The sequence below is a fragment of the Papaver somniferum genome, chromosome 7 (genome assembly GCF_003573695.1).
Source record: "Papaver somniferum cultivar HN1 chromosome 7, ASM357369v1, whole genome shotgun sequence".
NCBI classification, from domain to species: Eukaryota; Viridiplantae; Streptophyta; class Magnoliopsida; order Ranunculales; family Papaveraceae; genus Papaver; species Papaver somniferum.
Genome location: NC_039364.1, coordinates 114996437 through 115013905, shown reverse-complemented (window position 1 = coordinate 115013905; position 17469 = coordinate 114996437). Strand labels below are relative to the sequence as shown.

The window sequence follows — 17469 nt, the reverse complement described above, 5'->3', positions numbered from 1 at the left end:
TGCTGCTGGGCCTGTGCAACTTCCTCTGAACTGGGCTTGAACCAACTGAGCTGGGCTCAGTAACCTCAACTTCTGCTGGGCTTGCAACTTCTGCTCTTGGGCTTGCAACTTCAGCTGGGCTCCGTTGCTGCTGCTGCTGGGCTCTGCTCCACCTGCTGCTGCTGGGCTTGGACGTGAGCTGCTAGGACGATCCTAAAGCCCAACTGGGCCTTGCAACTAAAAGGGGACTAAAAGCCTATCTTTTTGGGCTTCCCTCCAAAAAACAAGTAAGCCTAACCCATGAGTTAACCCACTTGGGCCTCATTTAAATTCAAATTTGGGCTTGTAATAATTTATTTAATTATTCATTTGGGATTGTAATAATTTTTATTTTCTTTTTCTTTTTTTTATTTGGGATTGTAATAATTTTTTTTATTTTCTTTTTTGTTTTTCTTTATTTTTCTTTTATTTTTCTTTTTCCTTTTATGGGTTTGTTTAAATTATTATTATTGTTTTTATTTTCTTTTATGAGTTGTGATAATTTATGATAGGTTTAGTTCAAAAATTTTCAAAAACCCAAAATTTTTAAACCAAAAACAAAACCCCTTCTTTAAACCAAAACCCATTCAAAAACCAAATCTTCATAATCCTTGGGCCAAATTGTTTCCGATTGCTCTGTCTGACCAACATGTTAGTTAAGGTACCTACTAGGACATGATTGTGACCTACAGAGACCAGACAAACAGACTTGTTAGAATTAACCCAGACGAACCTATCGAAATTCTAAGTTCTGAGGGAGACAGTCCAGATCAACCAGAAACAATGGGAGAACCACGTACCCTCAAGGATTATATGTACCCAACTAGAGCCAGTCAACCTTCTTGTATTGTGCTACCCGAGGCTAATGGCCATTATGAGCTGAAATCAAGCACAATACAGATGCTTCCTATTTTTAGAGGTGTTGAGAATGAAAACCCGTACCACCACGTGAGAGAATTCGAGGAAATTTGTGGAACTCTGCGTTTCACTCAAATGACCGACGAAACCCTGAAGTTAAGGCTTTTTCCTTTTTCCCTGAAAGATAAGGCAAAGGCCTGGCTCTATGCTTTACAGTCTCAATCCATCATGACATGGGATGACCTCACAAAGGAGTTTTTCAAAAAGTTTTTCCCGAACCACAAGACTGCGACAATTCGTCAAAGTCTGAATAGCTTTGTGCAATTAGAAGGTGAGACCTTAGCTAGATACCTGGAGAGATTCAATGAATTATTGCTCCAATGTCCCCATCATGGTTTTGAAAAATGGAGACTTGTGCAAATTTTGTATGAAGGTCTAGATGTGTCCACCCGAACAACGGTTGAGTCGATGTGTAATGGTCTATTCGTAGATAAAACTGCTGACGCGTCTTGGGACTTCTTGATTGAAGTAGCTGAAAAGACGCAACAGTGGGAATCCATCCGTGAAACCAGAAAGACTACATCCGAAGCAAAGGCTTTTAGGATTGAAGCGGATTTTGAGGGTAGAGCAAACATGGCATCAATAGTTAGGAGATTAGAAGAGTTAGAACTACATAAAAATTCAAAACCTTCCACCACTACTCTCCGAGAACATGTCGCTTCGTCTGTTTGTGCTGCTTGTAACGACCCCAACCATCAATTCCAAAATTGTCCAGATTTGCTTGCAGTCCAGGAGTCTAGGCTTGAACAGGCACATGCCATGTTTCAGAAACCAGAGCATAACCCTTATTCACAGACCTACAATCCAGGATGGAGAAACCACCCTAACTTTTCATGGTCAAAAGGACCCACTCAAGGAGGACCATCTCAACCCAATCAGAGCTATCAAAACAATCAGGGATATCAGAACAATCAAGGTTATCAACACCCGAGAAACCCTCAACAACAATCAAACTCTCAACAATCATATCCTCAACACAATACCGACAAGAGATTGTCCACCTTAGAGGAAATGTTTCAGAGTTTGATGCAAAGTCAGAAAAATCTAGATCAAAAGATGGATCAAATATGTGAGAGATAAAAGGGTAAACTTCCGAGCCAACCCCAACAAAATCCAAAGAGGATATTTCAAACAGGCACAACATCCTGCACTGAAACCTCACCTGATCAAATCCATGCCATTACCACCCTCCGAAGTGGTAAAGTCATCGAGAACAACGTAGGCGAACCTAATGAATCTGATACAAATTCCACGATGTCTCCACAACCCCAGAAAACCAAAGAATCTGAGCAAGTTGGAAAATCTGACAATTCTGCTGCTGTGAATGTCCCTTTGCCAACTCATCTTCCTGTTGCTCCATTTCCTCAAAGATTGATCTATCAACAGAAAAGTACCCATTACAATGAGATGTTAGATCTGTTCAAGAGAGTCAACATCAACATTCCTTTTCTTGAAGCAATCAAGCAAATCCCTGCTTATGCCAAATTCCTCAAAGACTTGTGTACTCAAAAGCGCAAGCTCAATGTGCAAAAACGTGCTTTCTTAGCTGAGCAGGTGAGTTCCATCATTCTGAACAAAACTCCACCCAAGTTTAGGGATCCAGGATGTCCAACAATTTCTTGCACTATAGGAGAACACACGGTCAATAAGGCGTTATTAGACCTAGGTGCAAGTGTTAACCTACTGCCATATTCTGTTTATGAGCAGCTAGGTCTTGGGGAGTTGAAACCAACATCTATCACTCTACAGCTGGCAGACCGATCTGTCAAGATTCCTCGTGGAGTGGTCGAAGACGTTTTGATCAAGGTTGACAAATTCTATTTTCCCGTAGACTTCATTGTCTTAGACACTCAACCTGTACAAAACCCAGGCTGTCACATTCCTGTCATCTTAGGACGTCCTTTCTTGGCTACGTCCAACGCGATCATTAATTGTCGTAATGGAGTGTTGAAACTGTCTTTTGGTAACATGACGGTAGAATTGAATGTGTTCGATATTAGTCAACAACCTGTGAATCTTGATGATGATGATGTGCATGAAGTTAATATGATTGAAGGATTAATGCAAGATTCGTTGACTAACATTCTATCCGTCGACCCCTTTCAAGCATGTATGGAGAACTTTAACCCAGATTCCTATGATGATGCATACTGTAGTGACGTCCTATCTCTGCTCGAATCTGTACCTCAAATGGACGTCACTGAAAGGAAATATGAAATGGAACCACCCTTACTCTCTGATTCCAAGCTTATTCCATCCATTGGTGAGCCACCCAAGCTTGAATTGAAAACATTGCCTAGTACGTTGAAGTACGCATTCCTAGGTTCTTCTGATACTTTACCTGTCATTATTTCATCATGTTTAGACACGGAACAGGAAAGTAAGCTTTTAGAAGTACTTAAGGAACACAAAGAGGCCTTAGGATGGACCATCTCAGATATCAAAGGAATTAGTCCCACCATTTGCATGCACCACATTAACCTTGAAGAGAATGCCAAACCATCTAGGGAAATGCAAAGGAGACTTAATCCTAACATGAGAGATGTAGTCAAAGGAGAGATCCTGAAACTACTCGATGCGGGTATCATATACCCAATTCCCGATAGCAAATGGGTTAGTCCCATTCAAGTTGTGCCTAAGAAGTCAGGCATTACTGTAGTTCAGAACGACAAGAATGAATTAGTCCCTACTCGTACAACCACAGGATGGCGAGTATGCATCGACTACAGGAAGTTGAACACAGTAACAATGAAGGATCACTTCCCGCTCCCTTTCATTGACCAAATGCTAGAACGTGTGTCTGGACACAGTCACTACTATTTTCTAGATGGCTTTTCCGGTTATAACCAAATTCACATTGCCCCAGAAGATCAGGAAAAAACTAAATTCACGTGTCCATTTGGGACGTTTGCTTATAGACGTATGCCCTTCGGGTTGTGTAATGCACCTGCTACTTTTCAGCGTTGCATGATGAGCATTTTTTCTGACATGATAGATAGTTTTCTCGAGATCTTTATGGATGATTTATCTGTTTTTGGTTCCTCGTTTGATGAATGTTTGAAGCATCTTGCCCTCGTGATATCCAGATGTAAAGAAAAGAACCTTGTTCTAAATTGGGAAAAATGCCATTTTATGGTGAATTCAGGAATAGTTCTAGGACACATCATCTCAGAAAAAGGAATTGAAGTGGATAAAGCTAAAGTTGACCTCATTCAACATCTACCACAACCTTGCTCTGTGAAGGAGATCAGATCATTTCTAGGTCATGCTGGTTTTTACCGGCAATTCATCAAAGATTTCAGCAAAATCTCCAGACCTCTGTGCAGTCTTCTCTCCAAAGATGTTGCCTTCAATTTCGATGCTGCTTGTGTGAAGGCATGGGAGGAATTAAAAACTCTTCTCACCACCGCTCCTATAGTCCGACCACCCGATTGGAAGCTTCCGTTCGAACTTATGTGTGATGCCTTTGATTATGCTGTTGGTGCTGTTTTAGGACAGCGAGTTGATAGACTACCATATGTGATATACTATGCTAGCAAAACCCTTAATGATGCCCAACTCAATTATTCAACTACCGAGAAGGAATTGCTTGCCGTCGTTTTCGCATTAGACAAGTTTAGATCTTATCTGATAGGGTCTAAGATCATCATATACACAGACCATGCGGCTTTGAAGTATCTTCTTTCCAAGAAGGATGCTAAAGCTCGCCTTATTCGATGGATACTCTTATTACAGGAATTCGATCTCGAAATCCGTGATAAGAAAGGTTGTGAGAATGTGGTTGCTGATCATTTGTCTAGATTAACTTTAGAGTCTATTGATGAATCTGAGCTGATTAGAGAATCATTCCCAGATGAACAGCTGATGTCTATCTCAGACCTTCCTTGGTTTGCTGATATTGTTAACTACCTCGCTACAGGTAGGATGTCCTCACGTTGGTCGAGACAAGACCGCTCTAAATTCCTGGCTGAAGTCAAACATTTCCTTTGGGATGACCCATATTTGTTCAAGTACTGTCCAGACCAAATCATTAGGAGATGTGTCCCCAACACTGAACAGAAAGATGTGATATCTTTCTGTCATGACCAAGCATGTGGAGGCCATTTCAGTGCCAAGAAAACTGCTGCAAAGATCTTGCAGTGTGGATTCTATTGGCCATCATTGTTCAAGGATTGCCATGATTATTGTGTTGCTTGTGAACGCTGTCAAAAGCTAGGAAGCATTTCGAGGAGAAACATGATGCCATTGAACCCCATTTTGATTGTGGAGATTTTTGATGTTTGGGGGATAGACTTCATGGGTCCATTTCCCATGTCTGACAGCAAGTTGTACATCCTAGTCGCAGTTGATTACGTTTCTAAGTGGATAGAAGCCATAGCAACCAGAACAAATGACCACAAGGTGGTACTTTCATTTCTAAAGGAAAACATATTTTCACGTTTTGGTACCCCTAGAGCTATCATCAGTGACGGCGGTTCACATTTTCGCAACAAGTACTTTGAGTCTTTAGTACGCAAGTATGGCATAACTCACAAGGTTGCTACTCCATACCACCCTCAGACTAGTGGACAAGTGGAAGTGTCTAATAGGGAAATCAAGCACATTCTGGAGAAGACGGTCAACCCGTCCAGGAAAGATTGGTCATTAAGATTGAATGATGCTTTGTGGGCCTATAGAACAGCTTATAAGACACCAATTGGCATGTCCCCCTATCGTCTAGTGTATGGAAAGCCGTGCCATCTACCTGTGGAATTAGAACATCGTGCCTATTGGGCAATCAAAGAGCTGAACTTTTCTCTTGACGAAGCTGGAATTCAAAGGAAACTTCAACTCAACGAGTTGGAAGAGTTGAGAAATGAGGCTTATGACAGTGCCAAGCTGTACAAGCAGAAGATGAAGATGTTTCATGATAAGCGTATTCTACGCAAATCCTTCACTCCTGGTCAGAAAGTCTTGCTGTATGACTCCCGATTACACCTTTTTCCAGGAAAACTGCGTTCCAGATGGAAGGGTCCGTACCTAGTACGCACAGTTTTTCCTCATGGAGCTGTAGAGTTGGAGGATGTCTCCAACAAGAACGTTTTCAAAGTCAACGGGCAGAGATTAAAGCCATTCCTTGAGCCATTTCCACCCGACATTGAAACAACCGACCTGGAGGACCCAGTCTATGTGGACTAAACTGGTCCACTCTTTCCCTAAAAACCATAAAAAATTTTCGTTTTCCCATCAAAACCAAATGTTTCCCAACAAAACCAAATTTTTTTCCAAAAGTCCAATCCCATTAAAAACCAAATTTTCTTGTAGATATTGTGTTAGTTAAATTTCCTTTTGTATATATTTTGTGCTCATCCATTGTGACTCCTAATATGATGGATTTTGCCTTGAATAACGGAGTTTTAATCGAGCTACCACCGTACAATCGGGTATTCTCTCTCCTTTTACTCTACTCAGCATGTCCCTCTTCATATATTGTTTTATAATTCTTTCCATATTTTGAAACATTGAGGACAATGTTTAGTTTAGGTTTGGGGGTATAGAGTAGATACCATGATAATATGCCATAATTGAAAACAAACTCCTTCTTCTTTTTGAAAAAATTGAAAAATTCCAAAAAAATTGAAAAATCAAAATTCAAAAAAAAAATTAAAAAATTAGAAAAATCATAAAAATGGAGCTCATTTACCTTGAAATGTTGACTCTTGTGCAAATATGTATTTTTATTAGGAGTCTTAGTCTAGATATTTAGGCACCCTGATTCTAGCACAATTCACATAGTGATAAGAAATTTGCACGCGCACGATCTACCAATACATGTATGGCCTCGATCTTCAAGGCGTTTGATAGGAAGTTACGATTGCCAATCACTTTAGAATACTGAACGAAACTTGACTAGCTTGTTCTTTGGTTGGTTGGGATAGAAGGTGGAGGTTACATTAAGAAAGACAACCATCGAATTTAACTGGGTGCATCAAAAAGGGCTACCTCTTGCAAAGTGTCATGTAATTTTTTGTTTCTTTTTCCTTATGTATCAAAAGTTCTTCCAAAAAAAAAAAAAAAAATCAAGTATTTATCAATTCCATTCTCTCTTGTTCCAAAAATAAAAGAGAGTAGTCAATGTAAATAAGAGTCATGTAAATAGTCATTTTGTTGTTTCATTGTAATAAGCAAGGAGGGTGTATGCCATTGATGTACAACGCGAGTAATTGTGAAATACCTCCAACTCATTCACAATTCTCGTAAAGTCCGGACAGCTAGCTAGATTTTGACCTTGGTTCTTAGCCTGAGAAACTATCTCTTGGTGATTAGTAGTCATAACATCCGATCTTTCTTTACACATGTGTAGATACACTTTACACTCTTATCACATGTCTTTATTTGTTATCAGTGCTAGGATTCTGCCTTTGATAGCTAGATTGACATCTCCATTTTGCTGTGAGCTTAAACTGACTTGCACATGTCACATTTGATGGAATCTGAGCTTATATTTTGACCTAGAACTTTGTAGGTACGTTCTAAGCAAACCTTCACGAGACTTAACTCGTCCACTAGGGACACTTAGTGGTTTAAAAGGCTTAGTGCATACGCTAAATGCATTCGAGAGACCAGCGACAGTGGTATAGGTAGGATTTCCTTAGTTTTGTTTTACTTGAGGACAAGTAAAATTCAGGTTTGGGGGTATTTGATGAGTGCTAAAAAGTGCATATTTCTATATATTTTTCTTGGCATTTAACTCATCTTTTGTGCATTAATTCTACATTTTATCCCATATTCTGTATTTTCATTGTTTTCAATAATAAATATTTTTCTTACTTAATTTTGCATTTTTAGGTAATAAATAAAGATTGGATGAGTTGCGGAGCAAAAAGAGCAGAAAAGTAGTGAAAAGCCAGGAGGAATTACGCAAGGAAGCCGCGAAGAGTGATGTGCGGAAGACCAAAAAGCTAGGAATGGGCTCAAGAAGGAAGAATTGTTCTTAAAGAAGATATGGGCTTGGCATACCCAAGGCCCAAAATCCTCACCCAAACCCATTTTCTATATCCAAGCCCGTCTCGGATTTCAGCCGTCAGATCGAAGCATTTCAGCATCCTACGGTCGCTCCTATGCCTGTGCATCAAATCCCGATGATTCCGCTCAACACTACAACACCTAACCTAATCTCGCACCGTAGACTTCGTTGTATTTTACATCCTACGGTCGATAAAAGCTGCTTCTTTCTTAGCCGTCCGATCCACCTACCATCTCCATATCCAGCGGTTTCAGCTCGCGGTACACCCATCTTGATACACCCGCTCAACACCTTAGCCATCGAACCCTATACCCATCGCCAAACATCCCCTTCCCCTTCTTCCATCGACATCTCCTCCTCCATACCCTCTGCAGAAACACCCATACCGCCACCATCACCTCCACCTGCTACTTCCATACCTGCCACAGCCACCAAACGTCGCCATATCTACCACCATCACCTACCCTCCCTTTTTCCCCCTCTCTCTAGCCCCTTATTTCACTAATTTCTCACCATTCCTTTCTCTGAAACCCTAGGTGAGAAATCAGTAAAATAAGTGAGTCTATAGACGAATTCGAAGCGTGCAGGAAGGCTAGAAGGAGATGTAGCAACGTGGGTCGAAGTCAGAAACAACTTTCATCATGATTGGTGAGATGAATTTAAAACCCTAGTTTTACTGTTTTTGGGGGAAATTTAGGGATTTGGTTTGTAAACCCTAATTGGGTGTCCTGGGTATAAATAGGGGATATGTATTATGTGTAGAAGGTGTTCTTGGGTTAGCCAAGTTAACCCCCAATTTGGGTCTGAGTAGGTTTAATTTTAATGTCCTGTTAATTTCAGTTTAATTCCAATTTTAATTTCAGTTCAATGTTTTAGTTCAACTTCAATTCCAGTTGTTAATTAGTTTCAATATGTTCTAACTTCATATGCTAAGGCTTAGATGAAGCTCTTGAATTGTATGCTAGGATAATCCATGATCATGTTAACTGTTCTTGTAGTGCTTAAATTTAATAGGACTGATAATATCTACTTGAGTGAATGCATCTGTGATCAGTTGTGCTGTAAGAAGACAACTGATTCTAGGGGTGAAAGAATGATGGTAGCTAAGAATTCAGTCCATTTGAAGGACTGTGTTTAACTGTCTTAGGGTGATAGATAGCTTCTTGAACAACAAGCCTGTGATCAGCTGTGCTGTAAGAAGACAGCTGATGCTAGGGGCAAGTGAGTAAAGATTAGCCAAGAAAATCATCCATTATGATCTTCCCTGAAATGAAACAAGAACAACGATTTGATTAGGCACTGCCTTAGCTTAGGATCAAGTAGTGGATTCAAAGGCCCTTGCATGCTACTGTTTACTGCCTCCATTCAGCTCCATTTTAGCTTAGAAAACTTCAATAGCCCCATCCAAGTCCCTGTGGACAAACCCTTTCTTCCCATCACTAGCTACAACTGACCCTGTGCACTTGCAGGTCAGTTTGTAGGTTTCTTTCAAAACCCACCAATATCCAACTATTAGAGATTTAAATCAATATTGTCTCATCGATTTAAATGAATGTTACCCGGAAGAAAATGATGATGGTGATAGTGAAGAAGAAGAAGAAGAGATACACTGTCCCATTAACACCATTGCTCAGAGATCTATTATCCGAAGCCACTGCTTGAGCATTGCACATAGATCTATTATCCGAAGCCACTGCTTGAGCTATATAGAAGAAGCATCCACATTCGTCCACCTGAACCAGTAAGCTAACTCCTCCCACTACTTTTAAGTGTAATAGACCATGATTAGTTGCATCTTAGTCTGTCACTATTGCAGATGATACTTTTCTAGTTGGGTCATGTTAGATGTTAATTACCAGACCCTTAGAACCCTTAGTCTGTCACTATTGCAGTTGATACTTGCCTAGTGTAGGTTTATCCAGTCAAATGTATGATATATGGTTAGTATGCTTACTGAGTTTTTGGCTGTAGCATTATCATCACTGCCTCTTAAGTGTCGTGTAGCTACATTTTTTCGGTATAATGAGAACAGTAGTGAACTACTAATAAGACACACCAGTCCACAATTAGCTCATAGCTTCATACACAATTACTGCCAGAAATAAGGGAGGCAAAGACTATGTTGTAAAGCAGTAAACTGATCAAAAACTGTGAAAATGGAGATTTAAATCTTTGGTGTTAAGTTGTTGCCCAAACTCACTTCAAGAACGAAAAGCACAGATAGGATTCTAGGACTGGATTACATATCTTACAAACAATCAAGTCGGTAGTCCTGAGAAACATAAAGCAGTTTTAATCTCATATATCGTGGTTCTGTAAAAAGATGATGACATATGTCATGGCTCTATCCAAAATATTTAGCTTACTCACAGCCAGCCTGAAGTTCTTTCTAAAGGTCATCTGTTTTAACCTTCATTTAGCGGTCCAAAAGCTGCTGCAATACGGATTTCTGCTCAGCTTGTTAAGGAGCATGTTTATGCATATACATGAGAAAGAAAAATTTCAAATTTCTAAATCTTGTTCTATCGATGGTTTAAGTTGTATCATCTTATTACTTCATTACCAAGTCCCTGTCCATGGGTCACCGTTTAACCTTAACTAAGCATGTCTATGTTCTTGATTTTATTTGTCAACTTACTGAATGATTCTTTGATGCAGGGCATACTACAATTCCAGAAGATTCCGCTTAGAGGTTTGGCTTCCATGATTTCCTAGTTTCAGTCTTTCTTATTTTTAGGATTCTTTTAGATTTTCTTTTAGTTTTCTGTTTCCTAGTTTAGTTATTCTTCAAGCCTATATAAAGGCTAGATTAAGTCTTGTAAGAGCTATCCATTACTCAATCAAATTATTAAACACAAAACTTATCTTTCTCTTCTTGCTTGAATTCTCTTCTCTTTTTGCTTATAGCAATCTAGTATTGCTTTCTTTTACCTTGTTCCACATTAGTTGGTATCAGAGCTTAGTTTTAGGTTTTTCATCCTATCACTTGATCCTTTACTTCGCTTCCGCAACACCTTTTCATTCCTTTTAAGTACACACAAAAAAAATGACTGCTCAACCAGTTACTCTAGCAGCAATCGAAGCTCTCATCAAATCTCATACCAAGATTTTGGCAAAAAACATTACTGAAACTCTCCATGGAGGAAAAATTAGGGTTAAGAGATAACAAGCTTGAAGCAATGCAGAATCAGCTTTTCAAGGTTGCAAAACACATAAATATAGATTTGGATATGCCTGAGCTTGTAGACTTAGAAGACAAAACTAAAAACGATACACTTCAGTTTTTACAGAATGATGAAGTACCTAAAGATGTATTGCGTACTTTAAACATTAAGAAACCGTATGAAGGGTTCATAGGTCATTCAAAGAAGAATCTAGTTTCTCCTACACTCGACAGTGATGATGAAGATGAACGTGAGAACGATCTAGAGAAGAAGTGGATTGAAGAATGACGTTTAAAAACTGGTCACAACCCTTACAGTTCTTTACCCGAATATAAGCTAAAAGCTGATATTCCCAACTTCTCTGGAAATTTTCGTATTGAAGAACTAACTGATTGGTTCTTTGTGGTAGAAGCTTTTTTTGAATTTATGGAAGTCCCTGAAGATTCTAAGGTCAAACTTGTGACTTACAAGCTCAAAGGAGGAGCTGCAGCCTGGTGGGATAAGATCTGTGATGATCGTAGAAACGCTAAAAAACCGAAAATACGTACTTGGATACGTATGAAAACTTTGATCAGGGATAAGTTCTTACCTAAAGACTTTATGCAGCAACTTTTCATCAAATTGCAGAACATTCAGCAGGGGGCACACACTGTTGAAGAATATGTGTCCGATTTTTATAATTTGGTGGCACGAAATCAACTTAAAGAATCTGAAGAACAGTTAGTTGCAAGATTCATTGAGGGGCTGAATAAATTAATACAAAATGGTATGACTCATTCAGTTTTTACTATGGTCGAAGCGGTGCAGCAAGCTATTAAGATAGAAAATCGCCTTCTTCGTTCTTCTAGGACTTATCCATCCAGACAAGGGCGTTATCAAAATAATTCCACGGGTACCAATTCATTTCAAAACTTTTCTCCAGATACTGTTTTGACTATTCCCAGGCCTCCTTATGATGATGTTAGCCTTTCACATCGATAACCTAGCCATATTGTGCCTTATACTCCACCTCTGGCTACACCTATCTTAGCCAATCCAGTTGATCTTCAGCCGGGTCAGCAGTCTCACTCTCTGCAACCAACTCCTCCTACTACAGGGAATCGGTTTCATAACAGGCAACAACAATTTCCACCGCAACAGAGAACTACTAATACTTATGCAAAATTTCGTGGAGATAAGTGCAATAAATGCCAGCAATCGGGGCACACGTCTAGTGATTGTCGGAAATTCAATGCTTTGATTGGTGAACCTCAGTTCATTAATGAAGTCACTGGTTCGCTTAATGAGTTCGAAGATGAAGACTCACCTGGTGATGACGATGAGTTTGTTGGGATGATTCGTCCATTATTTCTTACTCAACAATGCAAGTCTCAGAGACACAGTATCTTTAAATCCAGATGTTATATTGGGGGTAAAATCTGCAAGATGATAATTGATAGTGGCAGTGTGGATAATTATATTGATGATCACGTAGTTAAGAAGCTTGAACTACCAGTAACTTCTCATCCAGAACCTTACACTGTAGGATGGGTTAATGCCTCTAGCACACAGAAGATTACTCTTCAGTGTTATGTGTCATTCTCTTTTGAGGGTTATGAAGACACAGTTCTATGTGATGTCATTAATATGACGGCAACCCATCTTCTTCTTGGCAGACCTTGGCAATAAGATCTTCACGCGGTTCACAATGGATTTGAGAATACTTACACTTTTGTTCATAATGGGAAAACCAAGGTTCTTCGTCCATCCAATTCCACTTCAAACTCTTGTGCGCAGACTGATGCTGTCGTAGCCACTGTTATTCGTTCTTTGCACCCACAACATTCTTTACATTCCCATGAAGATTCTAAGCCTATGATTGAGTTTCCTTCAAAGGTGAAGCCCTTATTATTTCAATATAATGTTTTATTTCCAGATGAACTACCAACTGCATTACCTCCTTTACGGAATGTTCAACACTGCATCGATTTTATTCCTGGAGCCTCTTTACCAAACCAAGCACACTATCGCTTGAGTCCTGCTGAGCATGAGATATTACAGGGACAGGTAAATGATTTGCTTACAAAGGGTTTGATACGACCTAGCAACAGTCCTTGTGCCAGTCCTGCCTTCTTGGTTAGTAAAAAAGACAATGGATGGAGGATGTGTATCGATTGCAGAGCATTAAATCGCATCACCATTCCTTATAGATTTCCGATCCCGCGTATTGATGATATGATTGATTTACTGTCGGGCTCTATTATTTTTACTAAGTTGGATTTACGCAGTGGTTACCACCAAATACGCATTCGAGGTGGAGATGAGTGGAAAACAACATTCAAGACACGTGAAGGTTTATATGAATGGCTGGTCATGCCATTTGGGTTATCTAATGCACCTAGTACTTTTATGCGACTTATGAATCAGGTTCTCCAACCCTTTCTCAGTAAATTTGTTATTGTCTATTTTGATGACATACTAATTTTTAGTCGCAGTGAGCCAGAACATCTCCAACATCTTTCACAAGTGTTTCAAGTTCTTGCTGACAACTCTTTATATGTTAATTTGAAGAAGTGTACCTTCATGGCTTCTCCAGTAACATTTTTGGGATATGTGATTTCTACTGATGGTATTCATGTCGATCCTTCTAAAGTTTAAGCAATTGAAGATTGGCCAGTTCATACTTCTATTCGTGATGTTCGTAGTTTTCATGGTTTGGCTTCTTTCTATCGAAGATTTGTGAAGAACTTTAGCTCTATTTCTGCACCTTTGACTGACTGTCTCAAGAAGGAGAAGTTTGAGTGGACGGAAGCAATGGATAAAATCTTTATTCTTCTTAAAGAAAAGCTTTGTACGGCACCAATTCTTGCACTTCCGAATTTCAACAAGCATTTTGAAATAGATTGTGATGCATCTGTTGTTGGTATTGGTGCAGTATTATCACAGGAGGGTCATCCAATTGCATATTACAGTGAGAAGAATTCAGATGCACAAAAGAAATGGTCTACATATGAATTAGAGTTATTGGCTCTTGTTCAATCTCTTAATCAGTGGCATACTTATCTTATACATAGGGAATTTGTTGTCAACACTGACAACCATGCTTTGAAGTTTTTGAATACTTCTGCTAAAGTTAACATAATGCATGATCGATGGCTTTCCACACTCAACAAATACACTTTCTCCGTGAGACATAAAAGTGGCAAATTGAATCAAGTTGTTGATTCCTTAAGTAGAAGAAGTCATCTATTAACAACAATTCGTAATGAGAGTTATGCATTTGACTATATCAAAGACATTTATCCAGAAGATGAAGATTTTGGCAAACTATGAGATCAATGCAGTTCTCAAACTCATGGGGTTGATGATTTTCTTATACAAGAAGGTTTTCTTTTTAAAGGGAATCGATTATGTATTCCTCAAGGGTCTTTACGTTTACATCTTATGCGAGAATTACATGGCAGTGGTCTTGGTGGTCATTTTGGAAGAGATAAAACCATTGCCCTGATTGAAGAAAGATATTTCTGGCCATCTTTGAAACGTGATGTACAAAAGTTCGTACAAAAATGCATGGTCTGTCAGAGAGAAAAGGGTACAATTCAAAATACCGGGTTGTATACTCCTTTACCAGTTCCTGATGCACCTTGGGTTGATATAAGTATGGATTTTATACTTGGTTTACCTCGTACTGCTAGAGGTAATGATTCTGTTATGGTCGTAGTTGATCGTTACTCTAAAATGGCTCACTTCGTAGCTTGTAAGAAATCAACTGACGCTTCTAATGTTGCTTCTTTGTTCTTTAAAGAAGTAGTAAGATTGCATGGGGTTCCAAAGTCTATCACTTATGACAGAGATACAAAATTTTTGAGTTATTTCTGTAAAAGTTTATGGATGCGCTTAGGCACAGTTTTACAATTCAGCAGAACTTCACATCCGCAAACTGATGGACAAACTGAGGTTGTTAATAGATCACTTGGGAATTTGATTAGAGCTAAGTGCCTGGATAATAGTAAGCAGTGGGATGTGTTATTGCCACATATGGAACTCGCTTTCAACACTTCTGTGAATCGTTCTACTGGGAAAACTCCATTTGAGATTGTGTATTCTAAAGTACCTAATCATACTCTTGATTTGGTAGCCTTACCCACCACATAGAGTACAAACACTGCAGCCGACTCTTTTGTAGACAAAGCAACTGAATTACATAATAAAGTAAAATCTAAACTGGAGAAGTCCAATTCTAAATATAAAGAGGATGCTGATAAACACAAGAGGTTTAAAACCTTCAAGGAAGGGGAGCTCGTGATGATACATCTAAGAAAAGAGAGATTTCCAGTGGGTACTTATAACAAAACCAAGATGAAGAAATATGGTCCTTTCAAGGTTTTAAAGAAGATCAATGATAATGCTTATGTTATTGATCTACCAAATGATTGGAATATCTCCAACACATTTAATGTTCAAGAGATTTTTACGTTTCATGGTGACAATGAACTTCTGGTTTGTTTGGACAACTCGAGGACGAGTTTTCTTAGATATGGCTTCCTATCTGTACAATTGAAGTCATCATGAGAAATGGATGACTTTAGCTGATGAATTGCATGAATTTCGGCTTCCTAGGCCTATCTAGACTAAGATCGTACAATTATTGTGGGATTTTTTATTCGAATCAGGTTGGATGCTAGTTAAAAACTTATATAGTTTCACACTGTTTCTAGTTGGTCACTGCAATTTACTCGCAGGAACCATCGGAAACAGAATGCCACTGTTGACATTTCATTAAATTAGCATTCATTAGTGTCTGCTATAATGGTAGCAGTCATCTTCTGTCACCATTTCCTTTTGTTACTCCATTTCTTGTTAATGAAACAATTCACAGGTATAAAAGTGAGACACATGGAAAAGATGTTGTTAGTACTTCTTTTGAATTATTATAGTGATTCATTTGGTCAGACCTGTCGTGTTACGATGATTATGCCAGTGCAAGGACTGTTATGTCGCTGTACTGACCACCTAAACCTTGGTATAAAATATTCGTAAAACCACTTTTGGATTTATAACTGAACTGAACTTACTTTGTTGGAAATTTGTTTCATATACTTTCTTCTTTAGGGAAAGCAAGTATTTTAATCAGATATATAATATAAGTAGGAATTCAGAGTTGCGCCTGAATATATAGTGCATTTATCAGTTCTAGTTCTAGTTTTCGGTTTCGTTCTTGGGTTTCAATGGAGTTCTAATATTGATTTTTGTTTGTCTCTTTGTGTGTTCTGATTAGGTCGTTCCGCTTATCCCAATGGAAGAAAACAATGGCTTTGGTGCTCAATGGTTAAGGCCATTGCTGGAAGCAAACTATTTCATTCCTTGTAGAGACCATGGGGAAGAAATGTCTAAAAGTGAATGCAAATATTTCTGCTTGGATTGTATGGGTAAATCCATTTGTTCTTACTGTCTGATTCATCATAGAGAACATCGCATTGTTCAAGTAAGTTCTCTCAGTTTTTTTTTTTTTTGATTTTTGAAAACCCACTTCGAAGATTGAACTCTTATTAACATTTTTGTTCCACCAATTGCAGATAAGGAGGTCTAACTACCACAACGTTAGAAGGGTTGATGAAGTTCAGAAGCACATAGACATTTCTGGTGTTCAACATTATGTAATCAACAATGCTGAAATCGTTTTTCTCAACGAACGCCCTCAATTAAGACATGGTAAAGGAGTTACAAATACATGTGAAATTTGTGCCAGGACCTTGCTTGATTCATTCAGATTTTGTTCTTTGGGTTGTAAGGTAATTTTCAGTCAACTATACACAGAACACATCACTTGAATGGCGCTATAGGTTACGCATTAGCTCCCGTATTGAAAATATTTGAATAATTGTGTCTGCACATACGTACAGGCGAAGAGGATGATGTATGCTGTCGAAAAAGCTATGGAATCTGTGGAAAAGCTTTCCAAGTAAACATGTCAGATCCAGAACTTCAATCAGGCCACTTTGATATTTGTTCAGGTTGCAGGATAGCAAAAAGGAAAACACCAAATTGATTCATTCTTTAACAAAAACTTCTAGTACTCCGTTGAAGTCTAGAGATTGTATTCATGATTATTCATTCTTTAACAAAAACTCATTTGCGGAAGAATAATCTTCCCTGCTAAACTTATGTCCAACAATCCAAGACTATGTGCAACCAGTGAGTTTTTTATGTGTGTATTTTCAGTCAGATGAGTTTGTAGCTTCTTCAGCATAGATAGATGCTATCTCAGCTCAAAGACACGGAACAAAAATAGGACTAAAAAAGCATTCATGACGAGAAAATTTGGAGGTTGAGCTTATAAGGACAGTAGTTGATTTTCTAAAAGCAATCGAAGTACGTCATACA

At 38.8% G+C, this 17469-nt stretch overlaps 1 protein-coding gene across 1 annotated transcript; it reads left to right on the top strand.

Moving 5' to 3' along the window:
• The first annotated feature begins 16381 nt into the window (after window positions 1-16381).
• LOC113295095 lies at window positions 16382-16916 on the top strand. Its single transcript, XM_026543449.1, has 2 exons — window positions 16382-16570; window positions 16662-16916. The coding sequence occupies exons 1-2, from the start codon at window positions 16382-16384 to the stop codon at window positions 16914-16916; spliced, it is 444 nt and encodes a 147-aa protein (XP_026399234.1).
• The last annotated feature ends 553 nt before the right edge of the window (window positions 16917-17469 follow it).

Bases quoted from the DNA above. Each gene is read 5' to 3' on its own strand.
- LOC113295095 (XM_026543449.1), top strand. From the start codon at position 16,382: ATGGAAGAAAACAATGGCTTTGGTGCTCAATGGTTAAGGCCATTGCTG. The intron at 16,571-16,661 runs GTAAGTTCTCTC...CACCAATTGCAG, and splicing joins GAGAACATCGCATTGTTCAA to ATAAGGAGGTCTAACTACCA.